Source organism: Cryptomeria japonica, chromosome 6, assembly GCF_030272615.1.
Source record: "Cryptomeria japonica chromosome 6, Sugi_1.0, whole genome shotgun sequence".
Lineage (NCBI taxonomy): Eukaryota > Viridiplantae > Streptophyta > Pinopsida > Cupressales > Cupressaceae > Cryptomeria > Cryptomeria japonica.
The window spans coordinates 298,562,026-298,588,700 of record NC_081410.1 but is presented as its reverse complement, the minus strand read 5'-3'; the positions used below and the strand labels follow the sequence as shown (position 1 = coordinate 298,588,700).

Sequence of the window (26,675 nt, the reverse complement as noted above, 5' to 3'; positions counted from 1 at the left end):
TTCTGGGGTTTGTTTTTCTAGGTCTTTTAGGGTTTTGTCTATTAGCCTTTGCATGTTGAGTGTTGCCAGAGGGATCACTAAGATAGCAGCCTTTGCTTGAACCAAGGTGAGTCCACAGGGCCCCAAAATTAGGGTTTCTTTGAAAGTCTTCCTTAGGATAAAGCTTTGCTCTTGTTGCTAATTGTGTCTTGTTTGAGGAGGTCAATGAGGCTTGGTGACTGAATATCATCCTTGAAGGTCTGAGTTAAGTCAAATTGGTGAGTGATGAAGTCTGGAATGTCATCCTGATCTTCAAATGTCCTGAAATTTGGCTAAGTCTGGAATGTCATCCTAATCCTGAAATTTGACTAAATCTGGAAAATTGAAGAATCATCCAAAAACTAGATTTTGCATTATAACTCCTAGAGGTCCGAAACCACTCTCAAACATCCTAATAGTATATATGGAATATAACTTAAAGTATAAGAAAGAAGAAAGAATCCTTAGGACAAAGCTTAATGTCACTTATACTTAAATGTTATATTCCATAAATGAATCCTGACGGAGAGGCTAAAAAGTCAAATTTCGCTCTTGACCCTTCCAAAGGGTCCAGAGCGAATTTTAATTTCGCTCCTAACCCTTCCAAAGTGTCCAAAGCGAAAATTCACCAAGGACTCGGGATCTCACCTAAGTCAAAGAGTGGTTGAGCGAATGGGCAAGGATATGGAAGGATATGCATCAAGGCGTGAGTCTAGGCCAAATTCAAGTCAATTCCAAAGTAAATCAAGCCTAGAATAGGAATTTCGCTCCTAACCCTTCCAAAGGGTCCAGAGCGAATTCCTTTGTAAGACCCTCTACATTGCCCAAAGTCATGAACTAGCTCATTCCCAGGCATTTGTAAAGGCAAAACACTTATTTGGAGTGAAGAAATGTGAAAATGCAGTCAGGATTTGAGCCCAAGGAAGAATTTCACTCCTGACCCTTCCAAAGGGTCCAGAGCGAAATTCATATAAGACCCTATTTTTCACAAAAGCTTGAGCTATGTGTCAACTTAAAGAGCAAATTTGCATGGTCATGATGGGAGGAAGCCTAACAAAGTGTGTCCAAGGCATGAAAAAGGAGAAAGGAAATAAGAAATTAGCTCAAAATGAGAATTTCGCTCCTGACCCTTCCAAAGGGTCTAGAGCGAAATCCTCATTTGACCCTCAATTTTGGCCTAAGGCATTAAAAATGAAGATTTTTGAGCCAAGTGGATAGCAAGTGGACTTGAATATGGCGAGAGGAGGGTGATTTTGATCAATTTTGAAGATGGATTGGATGAAAGAAGTGAGAAATCAACCCAATCTATGAATTTCGCTCCTGACCCTTCCAAAGGGTCCAGAGCGAAATTCCAAGAAGACACCTTTTTTCTCCTGGTTTGCACTAAAAGTCTTGTTCTTTGGGCATGGTGGGGGTAGGTGGATATGTTCTTGCTTTAGGGAGTGATTGAAAGTGTTGAAAAGTGAGGATCTTGTCCAAAATTGTGAATTTCGCTCCTGACCCTTCCAAAGGGTCCAGAGCGAAATTCTTCATAAGCCTCATTTGCTTCCTTGTTTAGACTACTAACCTTGTTCCTTGGGCGTATTTGGAAAGGAAATGACATGTCTTTGCCTCTTGAGGTGGTTTGGAGTTGGAGAAATGAAGAATCAAGCCTAAAACATGACTTTTGCTCCTGAACCTTCCAAAGGGTCTAGAGCGAAAATCTTCATGGACCTCATTTTCTTCCTTGTTTGGCCAAGTTCTTAGTGTCCAAGGCATGTTGGAAGAAGGATAGACATGTTCTTGCCTTGGGGAATGATGGAAAGCAATAAAAGATGAAATATCAAGCCTAGAATGGGAATTTCGCTCATGACCCTTCCAAAGGGTCCAAAGCAAAATTTCACTAAAACACCTTTTTTCCCAATTTTATGCCAAGGCAAGTATGGATCAAGATGAATAGAGCTTAGAAGGATCCCTCGGCATGCCTTGGAGTTATTTTTTGCCATCAACAATGATGATTTTGAGCTAGGACATGAATTTCGCTCCTAACCCTTCCAAAGGGTCCAGAGCGAAACCCAAATGGGTCCTGTCCTTGGGCATGGTCTTGAGCGAATTTCTCCTTCCAGGCCTTCTTGGGGGTCAAACAAGTGTTGTCTTCATGAGGAAGGAGTCCAAAGGTGAGAATCATGGCATAGCAAGGGAAGAAGGAAATGGAATTGTGTCCTAATCTTGAATTTCGCTCCTGACCCTTCTAGAGGGTCCAGAGCGAAATTCCCCAAAACTACCCTTTTTCCTCAATTTTATGCTAAGTCAAGTGTGGGTCAGGATGGGGTAAGATTGGAGAAGTCCTTGAGAAAAACTTTGAGTTGCTAGTGATCCATGAACATGAAGGAATTGAGCCAAATCTAGAATTTCGCTCCTGACCCTTCCAAAGGGTCCAGAGCGAAATTCCTAGGATCACCTATTTTCCTTGCAAATCAAGTTAAGTTTTAGGTTTTTATGGCCTAGATAGGAGTGAGGTGATGTATCCTTGGTCTTGGGGGTGGATTAGAGTTGAGAGAATGAGAAAATAAGCTCAAATCATGAATTTCGCACTTGACCCTTCCAAAGGGTCCAGAGCGAAATTCTAAAATCCACCTATTCCTTTCATATTTGTGCCAAGCTAGGCCTAGACAAAGATGGTAGAAGCCCTTGAGATTGCCCTTGAATGGATTGTTGTCTCCAAAAATGATGATTTTGGGCTAGAGGAATAAATTCGCTCCTGACCCTTCCAAAGGGTCCAGGGCGAAATCCATTATGGGTCTCGTCCTTGGACATGATTTCTAGCGAAATTCTCTTTTCTAGTCATTTTGAGGTCAAGCAAAATGTTGCAAGCATGGGAGAGGGATCCAAGGACGAGAGTCCAAGTATAGAAAGTGAAAAAGATGGACCTTGGTGAAGGAAAACAAGCAAATCATGAATTTCGCTCTTGACCCTTCCAAAGGGTCCAGAGCGAAATTCTTCAAACCACCCTTTTCCTCCTTGAGTGAAGCTAAAACTTTAATGCCTATGGCATGGTTGAAGGTGGAGTGAGGTATTCTTGCCTTGTAAAGTGAATTGAGGTAAAGGAAGTGTAAGATCAAGCATAAAACTTGAATTTCACTCCTGACCCTTCCAAAGGTCCAGGGCGAAATTCACAAAATCTCTTTTTTCCTTCAAAATTGTGTTAGGTCAAATCATTGGTGAGGGTGACTGGGCTTAAAAGATTGCGTCAAGCATGCCTTAGAGGGGGTTGTGAGTGAAAGAAGTGAGTGTTTTGTCCAAGATCAAGAAATTTGCTCCTGACCCTTCCAAAGGGTCCAAGGCGAAATTCTTATAAGGCCTGTCCTTGGGAAGGATTTTGAACGAACTTTATTTTAAAGTCTTCTTGTTGATGATTTAAGGTGAAAATGCTTTGTTGAAATGAATATGTCATATGTACTTAATCACCTTTTGGTTTATTTTGCAGATGGAGAAAACCAGTCCAGCATCATCAAGGACGACCTCTTCCAGTCCAGCATCATCAAGGATGACCACTTCCAGTCCATCATCGTCAAGGACATTCCACAAGCAAAAGGGAAGACTCAAGGTGCTTTAAAGCATTGGAAGACTCAAGGTGTTCAAGGAATTGCCAGCTATCTCCAAAGCCCTTCACAAGATGACCAAGAAAGGCTTTGCCAGAACTCCCAGGCGGAGGTGTACTTCCGGAGAAGGATGACTTGAAAATCAGGAAACTTCATCAGACACATGGGAGTCAAGGAGAGGTACTCCATTCATCAAACACATCAAAGATAGAGGAGAATCGACCAAGGTCAGTACCAGGGTACATTGAAGAAGCAGACAGTTTCAGAAGAGTTAATTAAAGTTAGCTTCTCAGCTTCATCAAATTGAACATCAACCAAGTTACAAGTGTCAGACAAGGTGGCATCCCAGTCATCATTCCTCCAGTTGGATTGGTCCACCTCAGCATGTCCAGATTCAATGTACCTAACTCATCGGGGATGACACAAACTTTGAGAAACCTACCCCTGCTTCCTATTGGTCCTCACCCTTGGAATGTAATTTTCTAATTGGCTAAGGAAGTTTGTTGTAACAAACCCTAATTAGGGTTTCTATTTTGTAATCCTAGCCATTGATTCTAAATCAATCAGAGCCGTCTATTTGTAAAGGGCTCCCTATATAAAGCCTTGGCTCCTCATTTGTAAAGGTTAATAGCTGGTTAATAGGGAATAGTGGGTTAATAGTTGGTTAATAGAGAATAGATAGTAGTGAATAGTCAGACAGTAGGAAATAGTTAGAGTAGAATAGAAAGAGAAGGCAAAGATTGTTGCCAAGATGTTGTTGTAAAGGACTTGTTAACTTCATTGAAGAAATGGTGAATTCTATGGGTCGATTCAACAATTTGCATGGTCTCTATACTTCTCAAATTTGATTTCATGTTATTAGATGAGTGGAAAAAATGTGTATGATCGATGGTGAAATTTGTATATCCATACTACTAGCAGTTTGTTGATTGCCGACTTGCCTTGTGTAGTCAACTGGAATCATTCAACTTAAGCTTAACTTCAATTGTCGCTTCTTCATTGATATGCATCAGCCTGATGGTGTCCATGCCTGTAGTGGTGATCTGAACATCATAAAGCTTTCCTCAAAAGATCGCACTAACCTTGTGGAGATGGTCCTGGGATGTCAAAGCAAGACTTAGTTAGAATTTCATCAAAGGTCATTCATTGCTCTTACATTCTTAGTATTAGAAATAGATCCCGTTTCAACCCTTCTCCTTTTTCCTTTTTTTCAAAATCTAGGACCAGTAAAAGCTCACGTTCCAGCAATATCCAAAGCAAATCAGACGTTCAGGTCGTCGAATGTAAGTCCCCTTGTGATTCCAGCAAAATCACATCGTACCGCAAAGAGCTTATCCACACGTACAGAACCTACATACAAGAACCTTGGAGTTGCCTCGATTGATCCTTCGGTGAAATCTTCAGCAGTCGGGGAACTTTGTTCAAGAGAGGATAAAGTACCTTTAGGTATTTTATTTTGTGTTTGCATGTGTACAAAAAACACATCAACACCACCCTAGCTGCTTGTTGCTTTTAGTTTGAGTTTTCAGTGATGTTGGCTTGAAGTTTGGTGATAAGGGTTTGAAAACAATGAAGATTTATAAAGTATTTTGATTTGGGTATTCAGTTTTTGGTGTGTTTGGTTCCTTTTTGGAGTGTTGTTGAGTTTGGTGTGTTTTGAGCATTTTCTCAATGCTGGATGTACCATTTTCACAAACACAAGGAACCACAAATTTGCTCATATCTATTAGAGTAAATTTTATTTGGTTCTGGTTATTGGTTCAAAGATTTTCTTGTGGCTTGGCGATAAGGATTCATATATCATACGTGGGTTTTGGTTGAGAATTTATTTTCAAGCACCAAATCACCCCTAGAGAATAGCACCCATCTTTGGGTATTGAAAGGTGAAAGTTGCAGGGTATTTTCTTGGTTCTAAAGGCTGTAAATCCTCCTATATTTGGCATCTAAGGTTTCCAAAAAGGTATGAACCAGTATTGAAGGTTTTTGAAGCAACTAGAAATTCTTTAATGAATCACCCCTGTGCATTTCTTCCTCTCAGTTTGTTGGAGCAGATTTCTGAGTTGGTTTGGTGAGTATAAAAGGCTTGGTTATGTAGAATATGGATTGTGGTATACTGAAATATCATTGCAGACTTGTAGTATTTATTGTATGAGTATTTGATGGTGATTTTGAAGGCTTTTCAGACCTATAGCAGCAAGAAGACATATTTCTGAAGGTACTAACACTTAGTCTATTTTGTATGAGTATTTGATGGTGATTTTAAAGGCTTTTTGTAATATCCCAGTATTTTTTTGGTTTTTTTAGGCCAAAGATAATCATCCACAAACAAATAAACCGTTAAGGTTAGAAAGCATAACTGAAAACTTGCTAGAAAATGCAACCCTTCCACTTTTTGATCACCGAGTGCCCAATATGGGAAGGTGAGAGCATACGGTGTTGAGGGGATCATTAGCTTCAAATAACTGGAAACAATACAATGCTTGGGCGGCAAGCCAGCCCCTTCCGCTTATCCAGCAGGAATGCAAGAAACTTGGCAGTGAACCGGCCAAGAGAAACATACAAAGGCACAGATCACTCAACCGCGATATTTCAGCGGGAGGACTGAAATTACAAAACAATCTCAACTCAACCGCTTATGCAGCGGGAGAACCATTACACTCAGACATCACTCGACCACTTATGCAGTGGGAGGACTAAATTACAATTTACTTGAAAATAGTTGGCAAGCCAGCTTCTTCCACTTTTCAGCAGGGTGAGAGTTACAAACCAGAATTGGTTAGTAGTACTACTACTTAAACTTACAATAATCAAGATAATGTGAGAAGAGAGTAATGCTAAATATCCAAATAAGAACATGAAATTTCTGCTAACATCAAATCTGCAGGCTAGAATTGCAAAACCAGTAGCCTAAGGATTCACTAAAATGCTCACAAGTCTCTCAATACTTATCCAAAACACCCAAAATCAGTTCTAAACAATTGCTATGCCCGCCACAATGAAAACAAATCCAAGGAAAGACATCGAAACACCCATATTTATTTTACACGCTTCCCATTGCATTCACAAAACCCAACGCCTAACCTGGGAAGTTCGATTTGCAATATAAAAATACACACTCAAAATAAGATGCTAAAAACTTACAATATGCATCGCCGGTGGTAGGAAGGAAGGATGAGCCGGTACCCAGAATGATGGAATTGCCTGGTCAAGAGGTGTGAGCAAAATACACTTTCAGCAATTCCGCGACCAACAACCAGAAAACACTCCAATCCCAAATAGAACACTCCACAATCTGCAACTCACTCATGAACAGCGCTGGGAATACATGGACATAGCTAGGTACTATCTTGCAAGTACGAAATTGAGACTTAGCTAGGAAGCCACACTTCGAAGCTCAAATTTTCAATCGCCAACTCGGCAGCATAACAATGCAAATTCATTTCATACCAAATGAGAGGCCAAGCACCTATATTTATAGATTTTTCCCTCTGAAATTCAACTGCAAATGGCGCCCAAAACCATTAAAATTCAATTTCATTTCATGTCATAGCCTCCCCTAGACATGGCGTTAATTTTCCCAAATTCCCTAGGCAAAGTTCGAACTTTTTCCTAGGTGACAGCTTTGCGATATAAAATAATAAAAACATGAAATATTTCATCTTTCTCAACGCCACCCTTTTTAATGCCATTGACTTAGGAAAATAACAATATTGCTGGCAGATAGATATTTTTCCTAAGTTGCCCCATAGCACAATTAATCAGTAATAAAAATAATTAAATATCAAACCTTAGGATAAGGAATTAATATTTAATTAAATAACTTATAACTCCAATACTGATTAATACCAAAATCAAGGATGAAGCTGTGCGATGAAGACCACTGAACTGTGTTGAGTCAGGATCCTGTCTGAGACTGCTAAAAATAGAAATGCTCAACACAACCACTTACTAAAAATAGTAAGTCAAGAAATACTACTACGAAAAACATAATCTTCGCACCCAGAGAAAGAGATTGGAAAGCTCAATAGAACTGCATCAACCAAACAGCCAAACCCTAACTTACTAAAAATAGTAAGTTCCGACTTCACCAAAGAATCAAATGCATGTTATGCCACCCTAGAGTTCATGGAAAACCCAAAAGGAAACCATAAGCAAAACTGAAGAATTCCCTCTTAACAAACCCTAAAAAGCTCGTGCAGAACTCCACAAAGGTTAGAAACCCTAATTCTCTCTTCCAAATAGCCTACGGGTCTCCGGAATAGGCCAATGGACCACTGAACTAATCACTGCAGAGAAGGGGACATTACACTTTTCAGACCTATGGCAACAACAAGACAAATATTTTTGAAGGTACTCATGCTTAGTCTATTTTGCCAAGTGCATACTTAATTGTAATGTCCAAGTTGAATGTCAAAACATCCTAATTTTGTGAATAGCAATTTGTATGGTTCATGTATTTCAGTTTTAAATGATGTTGATGTTGTTTTTCCATAGACATGTATTTTCTATGAATGAATGAAACAAATCAGATCAGATTATTGCTTGTATTTCATTTGTATTGGCAAAGCATTGTATGTCAAAACTCTTCAATAGAAAAGACAAAAAAAATTAGGGTTATACATTATAGTGGTATCAGAGCGAATCTTTCCAGCCAACTTGTGTTTAAACAACATCATTGAGTTGCATACCTTCTATGAGTGAAAGAGCACAAAGGTTTTTTTAATAGGGAACAAAGGAAGACTCATTGGCAGCCCCCATTAGTTCTAGAAGGGGAGACTATTTCAAGAGTCCTTGGAATACTTCAAGATCCTCCCATGGACAGTGAGAGTACTACAAGGAACGGTGCAGAAAGGGATCAAAGACGAGCTAGTTCTGTTAGCCTCAACTCAAGGATTAAGAGAAAGTTTGATACAATGATGGATATGATGTCACAACTATTGGGCAAATTCAGTTAGTGTATACCACAAATGACACAAAATAATTCACAAGGCAATTAGAACAATTCATAAGGTAATCAAACACAATGGTGAAAACAATTCTACCAATCAACAAGGGAACAATGAGAGACATACTATAGCAGAAGGGTCAAGTATAGTACCTAGGCCCACTTTCATACAAAGATATGTCATACAGATTGCTCATGAGACCCCACTACCATTGGTGGATGAGTTGCAGAATGCTTTTGCAAAGTATAACACCCTTCCTGAAGTGATCAAAAATCGTAGTCATTGGATGAGCTCATGGAAAAGAAGAAGAAGAGGGGAGGAGGAAGAGTTAATCATAGAGGACTGGCAATACAGACAGACCTACAACAAATCTTGAGCAAGGTTACACTTGCTCACTTTGATAGCAGTCACAAATGCACAACTAGAGCATGGGTTCAAATGTCAGATAACTACTTAGCTCTTAGACCAATGGCCGAGGATGAGGCAAATAAGTTTGCCACTCCACACTTGGATGGTGTTGCACATGAGTGGTGGCACCGTGGCCTTATCACCTTGGGTCATGTTGACATGCGTTTAGTGACCACGCGCAACACAAAATAAAGTCTTCCAACGATCACTTTACTCTCTCTTGATCAAAGTTCAATTGTATGCTAAGATTGCAAATAAGTTCAAACAATTGACTCCAAGGTTCCGGTTATGCAATAGATGTGACTCAGTTGTTTGATGTGATATGCCAGTAATCCAAGGGGACTTAAGTACACTTAAAGAAGACTAAACAATTTTATGACTTTCAAGGAATTTGATCACGAATGATTTGTCAATGAGAAAGCTCTTTTTTAGGATTTTTTATTTGAAAATGCTGAAAGTAAATGAGAAAGGGGTTTAGAAAAGTTATGCTAAAATCTAAGAACAAAGGAGAAAATGATTGCTTAAGTGAAATCAACCACACTTTTCTTCGCTAACTTCATACAACTACACAAAGGTGGTGCAATCTTCAAAGGTTGTGCAAGAGATTTTCATAAAACCAATTAACACCATCAAAGAACAATGTTCATCCTATGATCAAAGTTAAACTTTCACATAAAATGGCTCAAACCAACCTTACATTGTTGATAACAATCAGCTAACAACAAAAAGTATGAGCAATAGATTTCACTCTTAACAATATCATCAATGTCATTCATCTAAATGCTTTGAAATAAATCTACTATAAGTTAGGAAAGCAAGACCATGAAAGCTACAAAACAGGACTAGTATACACCATCAAAAGAACAATGTATTACAATTTATTGCTTCAATAGCTTATCGCAACAATCTCTCCTCCCTTACAAATGAAGGGGTCACCCCCTTATATAGGCCTCCAGCCTTGATTACATGTAAACCCTAATTAGGGTTTGACCCAAAAGATTCCACACACATGATGCACCAAGGTGGGAATAAACATTAAATTCCCATCATGCCTACTTACAATTAATTACATTCTTGCCAAAAATGACGTCCATTGTGCATTAAATGCACCACTATCCATCAAATTGGCCCAATATGTCATAAATATTCCTCCATGCAAAAAAAATCAGCCATAATGCTATAAATGCTCCATCATCTCCCAAATGCAACGACTACATGCAAAAAGATACTCCACTACATTATTAATTACGATGGCTTCCATGCACTCTACCACCACTATTGGCATTGTGTTATCATTAATGTCAACTGGTATAGGATGGCAACCGGTATGGGAGAGGTATGTGCAGTACTGTCACTGATGCATACCAGATGTGATGTCTTTGATGTCACCTAGCTTAGCAGGTCACCGGTAAAGGAGAGAATGTCATTCAGCACAATGGCCATTGGAGTCACCGGTACACAGGTTAGTGTTCGACTTGTGTTAAAGATATGGACAGGAGACCGGTATGATATAACAATCGGTAAATGATGACATCTATAAGTGGGCAAGATCTTGGGCTATTGATTGTGATGAAGAGGAGGAATGTTATCAAGATTCACATCAACACCGGAGGAGAAGTTGTGCAGGTCAACGGTATGCTATTGGATGTCAATTTGCAAGACTCCCACCGGATGAAGAGAAGACTGACAATGAGTGTGCCCAAACCGGATCACATGTGCCTGTTTGAAGATATACTGCTCAAACAGGGAAGCCACATTGGTGTAATGCAAGATGCAAATGACAAGGATCCACTCCCACCGGTAAGTGGAGCTTATCTACTATTATGCAAGGGGTGCATCATAGTTCTCCGAGATAAGACAGAAGAGTTAAAGGCAGGTGATTGAAGGCTCACACCGGATCTACCGGTGAATCACAAAGATGCTTCAAGTGCATGAAATCAAAGATATGCACTGAACCGACAAAGAAGGCATGATGGGTTACCGAGATAGATGAAGAGTGAGGGGTTTGTCACTTAGACAAATGAGTCTGCCACCTTGACAAACCGGTTAAGAGAAGAACCAGTCAAATAATGAAGAAGGCAAAAGGTTGAGCAGTTGCAAACAGAGAGTGCAACCGGACTGAAAATGGAGAAAGGCATTGTTACAGATGCAAATAGATGAAGTTTGATGTCATCGGTGTGCATGGTATCTTACCAGTTTACATGCAAAAGATACTTCAGGTATAGAGGACAACCGATAAGGAGACAAAGTGCAGATGCAGAAGACTCCCATCTGCTGAAGATGTGCATGAGGTAGGTTGGCAAGTGTGCTTACTGGTTTAGGTGCTCCACCGGAAGAGAAGAAAGGTGCAAGGTTGATGACAAACCAGTTAGGGTATAACCGGCAGGGTTTGTGAACCGGTAGATGAACCCAGTTATGTGGTTGGTCGGTGATCCTGTCTGAACTGACACAGAGGTCTAGCTGAGATGGATACCGATAGTAATGCCACGTGGTGTTGAAGTGGCAAGCATGCATCCACAGGTCAACCTGGTGTGTAGGTGAAGTGTCTGTCGGCGAGGTAGATGGTGGCAGGTCAACATTTATGTCGACTGCGTGATTCATGGGATGTGTAGCAGAGATTTGCGGCTCGATGAAGAATGAAGATCTGCGTGATGCTACAACCAAGGAAGGATATCCAGTTGCAGATCTGACCTAGAGAAGGCAACCAAGGGATCATTCAATATGATTGACAGAAGTAGGTCGAGGAACAAAGTCATGTTTGCTAAACTTAGCAAACGTGTATTGGAAGCCACGAGATTGGTGGAGATTGATTGATTTGTTGCAAGTGGTCGATCTCTGGAAGGAGATCTGATTAGATTTGGTTTGCCTCGAGGTCGATGAAGAAACCCTAACTGGCTGAAGTTTGAATTGGTTTTTGGCGGGAAGACTTGTTTATAAATATGCAAGTCAAATCGATGAAAGTGTGTTGTTGGATGATGCTGCCAGTAGATGTGATGCCAGTTGAAAGATAAGTGTGCTAACAAAGAGATGATCTAACTGTGAATATAAAGCAACTGAGCATTTGAAGGTAAACCGGTGGAAGGGTTTAGCAGAGGTTTAACCGATAAGGCCAGAGCCACCAATAAACTGCAAAAGTGCATCAGTGAAGTCAACCGGTAGTGGCAAAACCAGCAAGAAGGCAGCTAAGAGTGAAGTGGTGGAAAGTGAGTGTCAGAAGAGAGCCAGTAAACCAGAAGCAGAGTAGAAGGAGAAGAGACAGAGAGAACAGGAAACCGGTAACCAGTTGTAGAGGCAAACAATCGGTAGAGTCTAAACCGGTAAGGCAGCAGCAGTAAAAGAAGGGGAGCAGAGAGAGAGTAACAGAGGAGATCCAGCACGGCAGAATTTGAGTAGCAGAAGATCAAATCAGAGAGAGCAGAGAACCGATAAGGCAGAGGAGAAGTAATACCAGCAAGGTGAAGCATATTCAGTGGTTGCAAGTCTCACTTGTAACCGGACTACTACTATTGCATTTGATATTCATTGTAGATCACTGAGTTGGAACTCAGTAAAGGGGTTGGTGCTCCTTGGGTTGGTGCCCTAAACATTGTAATCCGATTTTCATTGTGAAGCTGGATTGGAGCAGTAGACTCCAACAGTATTTCTCATCGAGGTTTTTCCCACCTTGGGTTTTCCTCGTACATACAGGTGTGATGTGTGGTGCTTTTGTGTGATTGCATTGTGTAATCTCTCTTTATCCTACTGGTAAGTTAACTTAGCTTTAGATTGTTAACCAGTAATCATTCTTAGTGTTAAAAGGGTAAAAAGTGGAAACCACTGATTCACCCCCCCTCTCAGTGGCATCTTGTCTCCAACAACCACTTGGTCAAATATTTGCATCATGAATGTGCCACCATGTCATGCAGTCAAAAGATTCTCATCTAGAAATGGACAACCATTATCTTGCTCATTAATGGTATATGCAATGAACCTCGCGACGATGGCCTCCAATTCTCCTTCGAAGACACTTGGCATGCTTTCCATCAAGGCAATTTCTTCTTCGCACTTGGAGAAAAATTTCTCCCAATCCGCCGCCAATTCCTGAGTCCTCCACATTGTGCTAGAGAATAAGTAAACATTTTCTAGAGATGTGTTGGAAAATGATTCCACAAAGAAATACTCATGTAATTTGTCCCTAAGGAAATCCACCGTCAACTCTTCTGCAGTCATCCTTCTTGAAAATAATGCCCCGACTGCCTTAAGGATTTCTCTTTGTACTTTCTTGACTGAGTCTCTTAAAGAAGCAGACTCCCTACTGAACCTTTCAAAATATTCCTTTTCGGTGCAGACGACATAAAACCACCACGGGAAATCTTAACATCGTTGTCCTAGACAACTTTCCCGTCAATCAATGTCTGCCTGGGAATTTTCATTAGTACTTTGAGTCGCAAAATAGTTAAGTCTTGGTAAATGTGCACATCCTCCCATGAACTATCCACAACTTCCAGCTTGTTCAGGATTGAAAGAATTTTGGAGTGAAGGCGAGCCAAGTTCTCAATGAATCCTCCTGCTGAAATGAAGAGACCTTCCACCCACTCCTTTGAGCCTTGAGCTCTCTTCCTGACTTCTTCAGCACCATCAACAAATTCCTTAGGAAGAGAGGAGGGAAGTACAAAGAATGGGTCTTCTTCCTTGAGTGGATGTCTAAAACTCCGGACATACTCGCACAAGGCTCGATTTTCGCTCTTCGGCCTCTTGTACTTTTCTTTCATCTTTTTCACTTTCTCCTTCGTGGCCAACGAAGATCCTTCGAAATCTTCCGCTACCTATGTCGTGGATGCATGCCCCAAATCGAATTCCCCGACTGCATATTCATCAGCCGTGATCTCACTTCTACCTTTGTCTACTATAGGCTCGGCCAACTGCAGCGTCCTGGATACGGATTCATCACGTGTGATCTTAGAAAAATTTTGGGTTGTCTTCTTTTCAATCGGTTTATCCATCCTTCTTAAAAGTCTTTCCAATTCCTGTGCTGGATCTACTTCTTCCGGCACACTTCTCGTTCTTTCCCTAAGCCAATTAGGAGCAGAAGTTGGTTGATCCTGAACTTCCATGTGCGCTTGCTCCTGTGAAACTTCCTCCATGTATTCGAGAATGGTTTCAATGAAACCATCCTGGTCTTATTCTTCTGGATGTGGAGGAACTTCATGCCTTTAAGCTACTGGTTGAACTAGTCTATGAGAAGCACTGGCACTAAGCCTATCTTGTGCTGGTGCCTTATCAAAAATATTATCTTGAGGTTGATTTCTTGGAGCTTCTTGTAATGTCCCCACCTTTTTAGCATCTCAGTGGAGTTCTTAGCCTTTACATTCTCCGAAGGCTAAGTGGAGAAATAAGGAGAAATTGATTAAATTAATTTCTTATTAAGTCATTAAATAAAATAAAATAAAAAAAGGTGACTTTATATTTAATTAATTTAATTAAAAGTGACTTAAGTGATTTATTTAAATATTTTAATGTTATTATAAAGTTATAAAGTAACTTTATAATAATAAATTCACTTTAATATTATAATGTGTGAATATGTCTTTAATCCCACATTGGCCAAGAAAGTGTTCGAGCTCTCATAAGAAAGAATAAAAAGGGACTTCAGAGCTCATTTTATATCATCCATCCAGAGAATTGATATTTGTTTGTTATGAACTTGGGAGAAGAAGCCAAGGGTTTCTGATTCAGTCAGCCATTGGAGAGCGACAATTCTTCAGTGTTGCAACCATTTGAGGTGGTGAAATATCCACTGAATTTGGCATTTCAGGAGAGCTTCATTCTGGAGTTCTATTTGGGCTTTAAAAAGAAGGGAAGACATCTAGGGTATGCAGATTTTCGAATATATATCAATTGCAGACCTACAGTTTCATTTGGCAGCCATTAAAAATCAGAATTGAAGCAATCATTTCAAGATACAATTGCTGCTACAGTACTGCTGACGTGTATTTTGTACACGATCATACACAAAATAAAATACCCAAAGACATCTTATCCTCTCTTGAATAAAGTCTCTAACTGCTGAAGATTCACATGAAGGATCAGTTAGGATGACTCCAATGTTCTGGTTAGTAGGGTCTCTACGTCTGGATAAACTCCAGTGGTATGATGTGATTTGCTGGAATCACAAGGGGACTTACATTTGATGATTGAACTTCCGATCGGCTTTGCTGGAACACAGGCTCTGACTAACTTGGATTTGAAAAAATGGAAAAAAGGATAAGGGCGAAGAGAGGATCTAATCCTAATACTAAGAATGTAGGAGCAATGATTGATCTTTGACAAAACTCTAACTAGGTCTTGTTTTGACATCAATGGAACATCTACACAAGGCTAGTGCGATCTTCTAAGGGAAGCTTTATGATGTTCAAATCATCACCGCAGGCATAGACACCATCAAGTTGATGCATATCAATGAAGAAGCGACAAATTGAAATTGAGCTTAGGCTGATCGATTCCAGTTGACTACACAAGGCAAGTCTGCAATCAACAAACTGCTAGTAGTATGGATATACGAATTCCACCATCAATCAATCACATTTCCTCCATTCATCTAATCATCTACCATCTATGATTGAAGACTCAACAAGAAACCATGCAAATTGCAAGAAACGACACACTTCACCATTACTTCAATGAAAATGGAGTTTGTTTACAATCAATGGCAACAATTTCTTGCCTTGTCCTCCTATTCTACTCTAATTACTATTCTAACAACTTCTAACTACTCTCTATCTACTAACTGCTTTCTATTATTTTCAACTCTCTCTCCTAATTGCTAATTAGCCTTTACAAATGAAATGTCTGGGCTTATATAGTGCCCACAATACAATTTGATGGCTTAGATCAATTCAAGATCAATGGCCAAGATTCAACAATGAAAACCCTAATTAGGGTTTGTTACAACCATTACATAACATTTAATGCTTGACCAATGATAAAATTGTATTGCTTGGACACATGTCCCTTCTAGAAAAATCGATCAATGGATAGCCGGGGTAGGTACATCGGAGTTTGTGCCACCTTCCATGAGTTAAGTACATTGAATCTGGACATGCTGAGGTGGACCACACTGACTGGAGGAGTGATGACTAGGATGCCACCTCATCTGACACTTGTAGCTTGCTAGATATTCAATTTGATGTCGTTGAGAGGCTTGCTTTAATTAACTCTTGTTCTAACTCCTTTTGTCCTTGATTTGCAAGATGATGATGTACCTCGCCTTGGAACGCTGGATTGAAAGAGGTCGCCCCTGTCCTGGCTTGATCGTCCCGGCGAAGACCGTCCTTGATCCGGCTTGATTTTTCTTTGATGAGATCTCCATTTGATGCCTACACAACATTTCAAAATTAGCAACATGATTTTGCAATACATAACATAAATTAGAAAGCAAATTTTAGGAAACTTAATGATAAGTCCTTTATTAATCATTTCCTAAAAAAAACGATTGAGCTGCTGGAATTCAAAATTCAAAATTCAAAATTTAAGCTATGACGATCAACATTCAAAATCAAAACAATAAATCCATATTGCCATACCTCTCCTGAGAGCTAACTCTAGAATGCAAAATGAAGAAAATTCACCTAGGCAAAATTGAAAATTTGATGGCTTCAACATGATCTCTCTCCAAATAAACAATCCTCTTTAGCAATTCGCCATCTTGGAGGAGGGGTCTTTGACGTGATGATAGCAAGTTCGCCCTAACTCTAACTTCAAGCTCGCACTTCCTTTGATGATGTTTGCGCCTTCCTTGGATAGAAACTCGCACCTCTTTTGCCTTCTCCAAATCACATATGAAAAGATGATAAACGATGATGTGAAAATGACATGAACTACTCCTCCTTTATAGGCGCTTAACCCCTTATTCACCTTTAGGCCGACTTTGCCAAAATGAGGCAATTAAAATGATTTTTAAATAAATAACAAGGGCTGACCTTCATAAAATAAACTCAAGCGTTCAACTTATTTTTATAATTAATTAACTTTATACCTTTAAAAGGCAAAAATTAATTAATAAATGTTATGCATTATTTTTAAATGCCACTTAATTAAATTTTCAAGACCTATCGGACTTAGCATTTAAAATAAATTCAAAACTTGCTTGAACGCCAAAATTGGAGAATTGGGAAGAGTACAAACCTCATCGCCCTGGTCCCTGACTGAGGAACAGGAGCGATCCATCAACTTAGTCTTGATCCTTGCGTTTTTGACGTTCAAAGTTTTCATCCTTACGTTGGTATTGCCATTTTCGCTAGGTCCTTCAAGCTTGATTGACTTGTTCTTGCAAATGAATGTCCTTTAGATATGATATCGCCCTGGTCCCTTGGGGAGGGACAGGAGCGATCTAGATCTTTTCACTTGAAATTCTCCGTTCTTGATATCAACTCCTCTTTTATTACCTTTCAAACAACACTTCAATCCCTTTGCAACTTTGTTTTAACGTGATCTTTAAAGGATAACAATTGTTTTGGCAAATATCGCCCTGGTCCCTTGGAAAGGGACAGGAGCGATCCATGTGTTTTCTCCTTCGCCTTTGTAACTTCGAACTTCAATCTTCATTGTGAAGGATAAACAATGCTATTCTTTCATTCCACTTTCGTTTCGCTTGAATTTCACAAGATACCTTGATGTTTAGAAGATCATCGCCCTAGTCCCTTGGAGAGGGACAGGAGCCATCCTTGTGTCCTGGTCTAAATTCGCCATCTTTCCATCTTTGTTCTTCGTTCATTGCCTTTTAAAAGATGTCCTTGATCTTGTGTAAACTTGCCTTGACATGCATTTGAAGGAAAATGAAGGATCCTATGTAAATCGCCCTGGTCCCTTGGAGAGGGACAGGAGCGATATAGCCTCTTTGTTCGATTTGATGATTGTTTAACGTTTGAAACCTTTGTAAATCATCTTCAAATGACACCCTAGACCTTTTACGACCTTGCAAAACCTTGACTTAACGTGATTTTTGAGAGATTTAGCCAATATAATCAATATCGCTCTGGTCCCTTCCTGAGGGACAGGAGCGAACTTCAAGGTTTTGAGTTTGTCCTTGTCTTCTTCAACTTGTAGTTGCTTTCCACACGTAAAATGAAGTCCCCTTGATCCCTTTGGTCACTTGACACTTGACAAATTTTCGAAATCTAAGCCATTATAAGAATTTCGCTCTGGTCCCTTCCTGAGGGACAGGAGCGAACTAGGGGTCTTGGTGTAATTCCTTCAACATAGGCGACCTTTGTAACTTTGTGCTTGATTAAGACGCCTTAAAATGTCTTCACCACCATGTATCCGAACTTGGAATGTCCTGAACTTGAAGAAAAGGCAACATAATCATCATATCGCCCTGGTCCCTTGGAGAGGGACAGGAGCGATCCTGGCCTTGTAGGCTTCATCTTTCCTTTTCACTTTCAAAAATTATCTTCAACGGATTCATAATGTACCTTTTCATTCATCCATGCCTTGGAAATTATTTAAATTTGGCAAGAAAATCATCTAAGACAAAAATCGCTCTAGTCCCTGCCTGAGGGACAGGAGCGAACTTGGGCATTTGGGTCCCTTGTTGATGTTTCATAATCTCCAATTTGTCTTCAACGGGTTCAACTCACCTCCTTTCTTGCCTTCGAACTTAAGACTTGCTTGATCTTTGCCCAGAACGTGCCTTATGAAGAATTTCGCTCTGGTCCCTGGGAGAGGGACGGGAGCTACAATAGACTTCGCCTTGGTCCATGACTGAGGGACAGGAGCGATTTTTGCATTTTGGTTCATTTTTCTTCACGACGGCACTTCAAGTTATATTCATTTGGTAAAATGCATCTCCTTGGACCTCTTCAAATCGTCAAGTCATTAAAATCCTGCAAGGACAAAGCAATATTTGATTTTAAGCTCCGGTCCTTCACTGAGGGACAGGAGCGAAATTTGCTCTCTAGGCCAAATCGTTACAATTTTCATCAAAAAAAGTCTTGGCTAAGGAAGATATCATCTTACTTAATGCTATGAATAAAAGTTAATGTCCAAAAAAGGTCTAAAATTGTGCATATAAAGAAAATCGCTCTGGTCCTTCAGTGAGGGACAGGAGCGAATTTGACCTTCTAGGCAAAAACTTCATCATTTGACATTTCCTTCTATGTTTCTTCTTTCTTATACTTTAAGTTATATTCCATATATACTTTCAGGATGTTTGAGAGTGGTTTCAGACCTCCAGGAGTTATATTGCAAAATCTAGTTTTTGGAGGTTTTTTCAGTTTCCAGACTTAGTCAAATTCAGGATCAGGACATTCCAGACTTAGCCAAATTTCAGGATCAGGACATCACTCAAGCCGGACTCGCTATCCTATTGATCACCTGGGCGACACTCAAAATGCAAAGGCTAGCTAACAAAACCCTAAAAGACCTAGAAAACAAACCCTAAAAAGCAAAAAAACATGGGTTCCCATTTGCAATGGGGCGATGTGTGAAAACGTCACAACAAGTACCCGCGCTACAGTAGACGCTACAGTAACCGCGCTACATTACTCGCGCTACAGTAATCCGTGAATAGTGAAACGCTACAGTGGCGTGAATAGTGACGTGCTACAGTACTAAGAAATCAGGTATTTAATTGGCAAATTATTCGTAGCTACAGCAGGAACGTGTTTAATTGGCAGTCCATTGAAGAGTGGAGACCATCATTTGCAGCAAGCATTTTACATATCAAGTTCTCTAATTTTGCTGTCATAAGTTTTGGAAATTACATGTTATACCTTTGTAACTATTTGGTGTGAGAATAACTAATAAAAACTTCATTATGTTGCTGCCACATAATTTCTAGTTTGCATGCCAAGTGTTTGATGATTTGTCAAGCAGCTGTAGTTGTTATTTTTAGTTACTTATATGCATCAAAATCAATTGGCATATCATTTCTATGACATTGTTAGTCAATCTTTCATGGTTAGAGGCATTCAAAACATTAATTGCAGTGTACAAGACCCAAACAATACAAACAGAAAACTCATAACAGCAAGTACAGACTTTGCAAGACAAGTGTTTGACAAAATTCCCAAGGGTAGAAATCAATGATTTAAGGGCAAAGTTAGTAAGGGTTCTTACATTGGTATCAGAGCTAAATCCTACCATCCTGAGGGTTTAGCAATCACATGCAGCCGCCTGAGGTTGGCTCTCACAGATATTACACTCGCAGGCGAGCTTTGTTTGACAGGGAACAAGAATTTGACAGGCAGCCGGGCACCATGGGTGACAGGCAAGGGGGTAGCCCACCCAGAGGCGATAGGAATGAGGAGCAAGAAACAAGGGAATTTTTCAGAGTAATGGCTACAGGACAGCAGCAGATGGCTCAGGCCTTGCAGGCACTCACCACCATGATTGAGCGCATGAACCCACAAGACAGACAAAATCAGGAGCAAGGGGATAACAGGAGTGCAGTGGGGTCACCTAGAGCTCATAGGACTCATTCCAGGACAGCAGACAGGCCTACACGTTCTACCTTCATTAGAGATGAGCCTGAGGTAGCACCTACAGGAGAACCAGGAGAGGAGATGTTCGCAGATATCCTCATGGCTGCGAATGACGAATGGGATTTATTAACTCCACAGGTGCGAGAGAGGATGACATTCAAGAGATTTGTTAATCAGAGGAGAGAGCATTACAGGTCACTCAAACAGGATAGGAGGCCTAGAGGTCAAAATAGTGAGCTAAATAGAGTTACAGGCAAGCTTACTATGCCTACATTTGATGGAAGTGGTAAGATGACAGCTCAAGCTTGGATTCATAAGCTTGACACATTTTTGGCACTGAGGCCAATGACAGAGATTGAAGCTATCAAATACGCCACTTTGCATTTGGAGGGAGTAGCACATGATTGGTGGTACCATGGTATGGTAACACTTCAGCATAATCAGGTGACAGAGTACCAGGACTTTGTGGAAAGGTTAGTTGAAAGATTTGACAAGAAAGATCCAGAGGTTTACTTCCGGGACTTAGCACAAATGAAACAAACAGGCAACTTGGAGTATTTCATTGGTGAATTTCAGCGGTTGGCAGTCATGGTGCCAAACATTTCAGAGCGTAGATTGATAGTTCTTTTCATTGAGGGCCTATCCGAACCACTGAGAGGTTGGATAAAGGCATTTGATCCTATTTCTTTACAGGAAGCTATGAAAAAGGCAATAAGTATGGAACATGCAGTCCCAACAAACAAATTTCAGTCCAATGGAGCATCTTCTAGTAAGGATAACAAACCATTTTATAAAAAACCAGAGAGGACTAATTTTAAAAATGATTCTAAAGATAAAACTCCAGCACCTTTTGACAAGGAAACATTAAATGATTTGAGGAAGAAAAAATTATGTTTCTACTGTAAAGGACCCTATGATGCAAACCATGATTGTCCTCTTAGACCAAAGGGCAAAGCTAACAGAGTTATGTGGGCATACTATGAGGAATCAGAATCAGATAATTCAGACCAGCAGTCTGATATAGAGAAAATAGATGGTGAAAAAGAGGAAGACAAGGCTGAAAACTTGTCTAAAATGGAGTCCAAGGATGGGGAAGGAGATGGGCAACTTAGGGAAGCTCGTCTCACAAGTATTAGGCAGGAAGGGTCATTCCGGATGAGAGGAGTGCTTGCTGGACAGCGAGTCATAACTTTGGTTGATATAGGTGCCACTCATAATTTCATTGATGCTAGGATGGTGGAGAAGCGTGGCATACAAACAGAGGAGTTTGGGGGAATTAGAGTGAGGGTAGCTGATGGCTATGTCCTCAAATGTGATCGTAAGATCACTGGACTCCCATTGAAAGTTAATAATTATGACTTTAAGGCAGATTTCTATGTTGTGCCTATGGGAGATACAGATATAGTCCTTGGGATGAGTTGGTTGCATGATATTGGGGAGTTCACTCTTAACCTCAAGGAGATGGAGATGAGGTTTAAAGTGAATGGGAAGACACATATTCTTAAGGCAATCAGGGACAGTGATTTCAGGATGGTTTCTTTCCGGAGGATGGCTAGATTGATTCGACATGATCAGGTAGAGTGGGCAGCAGAGTGCATGTTGATGCCATCACAGGAGGGACAGTAGAAGATTGAATATCCTCCTGATATTCAGGAGCTTAGAGTTAAACACTCTAAGGTGTTCAGTGACATTCCACCAGGTAGACCACCAGACAGGGGTATTGAGCACATCATTGAGTTAGAGGAGGGGGTTAAACCCATCATGATTACACCTTACAGGCATCCGAAGAGGTTGAAGGATGAAATTGAGAAAACCGTAAAGGAGTTACTTGCTATGGGCCACATTAGACCAAGTAAGTCTCCTTTCGCTTCTTCAGTGGTCTTAGTGAAGAAGAAGGATGGGACATTGAGGATGTGAATTGATTACAAGGTGCTTAATAGGAAGACAATTAAAAATGGGTACCCCATTCCTAGGATCGATGAGTTGATAGATGAGCTTCATGGAGCTTGCTTCTTCTCGAAGATAGATTTGAGATCAAGTTATCACCAGATTAGAGTTAGAGAGCAGGACATTGAGAAGACAGCCTTTAGATGTCATTGTGGCCATTTTGAGTTTGTAGTTATGCCATTTGGGCTAACTAACGCACCTGCTACTTTTCAGGCAACAATGAATCGGGTTTTCCATCCTCAGTTGAGGAAATTTGTTCTTGTCTTCTTTGATGATATCTTGGTGTACAGTAGATCTTGGGAGGAGCACTTGGTTCACCTTCACACGGTGTTGGATATATTGGGCAGAGAGTCCTTGTATGCAAAGGAGTCGAAGTGTGATTTGGGCATGACAGAGTTGTTGTACTTGGGTCACATCATCAGTGCAGAGGGCGTACGCATGGATCCTGAAAAGATTCGTGCCATTGTGGAGTGGCCTTCACCGGTGAACCTTACACAGTTGAGGGGCTTTCTGGGATTATGTGGTTTCTACAGGAGGTTTGTGGATGGATATTCTAGGCATGCAGCACCCTTGACAGATTTGATGAGAAAGGGAGCTTTCTTGTGGACTCCTGAGGCACAGGAGTGTTTTGAGAAATTTAAGGAGTTGATGACTTCTTGTCCAGTGTTAGCATTACTAGATTTCAGCAAACCTTTTGAGCTACATTGTGATGCTTCCGGGGAGGGCATTGGAGCGGTGCTTATGCAGGAGAAGCATCCTATTGCTTATGAGAGCAGGAAATTGAGAGGGCCGGAGCGGAGCTTCAGCATTTATGATAAGGAGATGTTAGCTATTATGCATGCTTTGGCTAAATTCAGGCAATATTTGGTAGGTAGCAAATTTTCTATCAAAACCGACCATAATAGCCTAAAATACTTTTTGGGGCAGCGAGATCTCAATGATAGGCAGCAAAAGTGGGTGAGCAAGTTACAGTCCTATGACTTTGACATTACATATTTTAAGGGGACACAGAATCTAGTTGCTGATGCCTTATCACGTTGGCCCCATTTGAGCTTATTGACAGACATATCGGAGGATTGGAGACACTTGATCCTTGCAGAGTATGCAAAGGATACTTGGGCAGCTGGATTCATAGATGGGACTATTCAGGACAGCAAATACACCCTTGTGAATGAGCTCATCATTTACAAAGGGCGAATATTTTTGGTTCCAGGATCAGCAATGAGGAGGATGGTTCTGAAATCTTTTCATGATTCACCTATGGCAGGACATCCTGGTTTCTACAAGACATACCGGCAGATTAGAGAGCGCTTCACATGGAAAGGGCTCAAAGCAGAGGTACTTCAGTATGTTAGGGAGTGTCCCACCTGCCAACAGAATAAGCAAGAACACTCCTATCCAGCCGGTTTACTTCAGCCACTTCCGATTCCTGATAGGAAGTGGGAGTGTTTGTCTATGGACTTCATCACAGGACTGCCTAGAGCCCAAGGCAGGGACTGCATATATGTGGTTGTGGATCGCCTTACGAAGTTTGCACACTTTTTTCCAATCACTGCTACGCAGGTGGCAGAGTTGTTCTTCAAGGAGATATTCAGATTACATGGCTTACCTCGGAGCATTGTGAGTGACAGGGACAGCAGGTTTATGAGTCACTTTTGGCAGGAGCTATTCAGGTTGTGTGCGACAGAGCTCACTCCGAGTACTAGCTACCACCCTCAGACAGATGGTCAGACGGAGATAGTGAACAAATGGGTGGAGGGATATCTCAGAAATTATATAGCAGGGCAACAAAAGGCATGGGTAAAGTGGATTTATCTCTGTGAGTATTGCTACAATACCACTTATCACATGTCTATTCAGATGTCACCCTTTATGGCCCTGTATGGGTATGAGGCACCCAATTTTATGGATCTACTTTTGAGTGACAGTAGAGTGCCCAGTGCAGGTGATTTGTTACAGGAGAGTCAAGACATTGTTAAGACTCTCAAGGATAATATAATTAAGGCACAGAATCAGCAGAAGCAGTATGCAGATCAGAAGAGGACTGAGCGGACTTTTGAGGTTGGAGATATGGTGTATCTTATGTTGCAGCCTTACCGTCAATCCACTCTCAAGAAGAGTGGTGCCGAGAAACTTAAGCCACAATACTATGGTCCATTTAGGATTATCAGGAAAGTGGGAGAGGTGGCTTATGAGTTAGATTTACCGGCAGAGAGCAAGGTACACAACGTTTTTCATGTGTCACGCCTCAAGAAGGCGTTAGGACATCATATTGTGCCTTCTACAGTACTACCACCCCTGGATGATGAGGGAAAACTTGTTTTGATACCAGAGGCTATCATTGATTTCAGAGAAAGGAACTTGAGGAGACGTACCATCCGGGAATATTTGGTGAAGTGGAAGGATTTGCCAGTAGAGGATGCTACTTGGGAGAATGAGGAGATTTTGCAGCATCCCGAGTTGAAGTTGCTTGAGGACAAGCAATTTCAGGAAGGGCGGACTGTAATGTCCCCACCTTTTTAGCATCTCAGTGGAGTTCTTAGCCTTTACATTCTTCGAAGGCTAAGTGGAGAAATAAGGAGAAATTGATTAAATTAATTTCTTATTAAGTCATTAAATAAAATAAAATAAAAAAAGGTGACTTTATATTTAATTAATTTAATTAAAAGTGACTTAAGTGATTTATTTAAATATTTTAATGTTATTATAAAGTTATAAAGTAACTTTATAATAATAAAGTCACTTTAATATTATAATGTGTGAATATGTCTTTAATCCCACATTGGCCAAGAAAGTGTTCGAGCTCTCATAAGAAAGAATAAAAAGGGATCAACAGTAATCCGTGAATAGTGAAACGCTACAGTGGCGTGAATAGTGACGTGCTACAGTACTAAGAAATCAAGCATTTAATTGGCAAATTATTCGTAGCTATAGCAGGAACGTGTTTAATTGGCAGTCCATTGAAGAGTGGGGACCATCATTTGCAGCAAGCATTTTACATATCAGGTTCTCTAATTTTGCTGTCATAAGTTTTGGAAATTACATGTTATACCTTTGTAACTATTTGGTGTGAGAATAACTAATAAAAACTTCATTATGCTGCTGCCACATAATTTCTAGTTTGCATGCCAAGTGTTTGATGATTTGTCAAGCAGCTGTAGTTGTTATTTTTAGTTACTTATATGCATCAAAATCAATTGGCATATCATTTCTATGACATTGTTAGTCAATCTTTCATGGTTAGAGGCATTCAAAACATTAATTGCAGTGTACAAGACCCAAACAATACAAACAGAAAACTCATAACAGCAAGTACAGACTTTGCAAGACAAGTGTTTGACAAAATTCCCAAGGGTAGAAATCAATGATTTAAGGGCAAAGTTAGTAAGGGAGTAAGGGTTCTTACACTTCTTGCTCAAACATCTCCACTTCCTACACACTAGAGGCACTGGTCGGCAATTGTGCCTCTTCTACTCTTTGCCTTTTCTATTGAGGCTCTTTCTGTTGAACTTCTAGCTAGACTTCTGGATGGGCATCTTTCCTCTTCCTTGCTCTAGACTTCTTAGGAACATTCATTTCTTTACTATCTCCAGCTCCTTCTTGTTGGATTTCTCCCTCTTCAACTTGGGCTTGCGATGATCCTTTTGTGGCGTCACTATGGGAATCCAAGTTTCCCATCAATTGGTAGCTCAGGGAAACATTTGCTTCCTTCAGCATCTTGATGTGCCGATCCACCGAATGTCTGGTAAATTTCAGAATTGGTCTAGCCAAAACATCTAAATCATCAATTTCAAGCTCTGACCAATCCAAATTTTGGATGGATGTATCCTTCAACTTTTCAAATCCTAGTTGTATCACATCCTGATCTTCCTTCACCTAATCTGGCACCTAAATGATTTCACCAATTCTGATCATGTCAAGGGGCAATCTGGAAAATATTATTTTCCTGATCTCAAGATCATCCCTCGCATTAGCCCAAAAGTCTTCTAGGTGAAATCTGTGTTTGAATTTCATTCTAGCGACCATCCTGATTTTATTATAGGAATCAAAGTATGATTTGGTCGTATGGAACATCAAGTGATAAAATGCCAACTCTTTAAGGGACTTTTCAGTTGTCGTCAATGACGAACACAATTCCACAGTCACCTACGACAATAAGGAATTCAATGGACAGCTTCCTTTTCTTCTTTTGAATCATGTCACAAGTTGTCAATTGCTTGGTGAGCTCCAACAATACCATTTTGTTCATTGGATACCTTGGTAGCTTGTGCAGCTGGAAGGAAAATCCTTGGATCCGGATGTAAGTAAACTTC

General features: G+C 40.3%; 1 protein-coding gene across 3 annotated transcripts in view; it reads right to left on the bottom strand.

Annotated features, from left to right (window-relative positions):
• Window positions 1–26,675, bottom strand: part of LOC131031589 (uncharacterized) — a 134,479-nt gene that overhangs the window by 71,291 nt on the left and 36,513 nt on the right. For 2 of the 3 annotated variants that reach the window (XM_057962740.2, XM_057962739.2), the window contains exon 2: window positions 16,195–16,308. The exons of the other annotated variant lie outside the window; for it this stretch is intronic. In XM_057962740.2, the coding sequence (XP_057818723.1) occupies window positions 16,195–16,308 (114 nt within the window). The remainder of the gene's footprint in view (window positions 1–16,194; window positions 16,309–26,675) is intronic. 3 annotated transcript variants of the gene reach the window in all.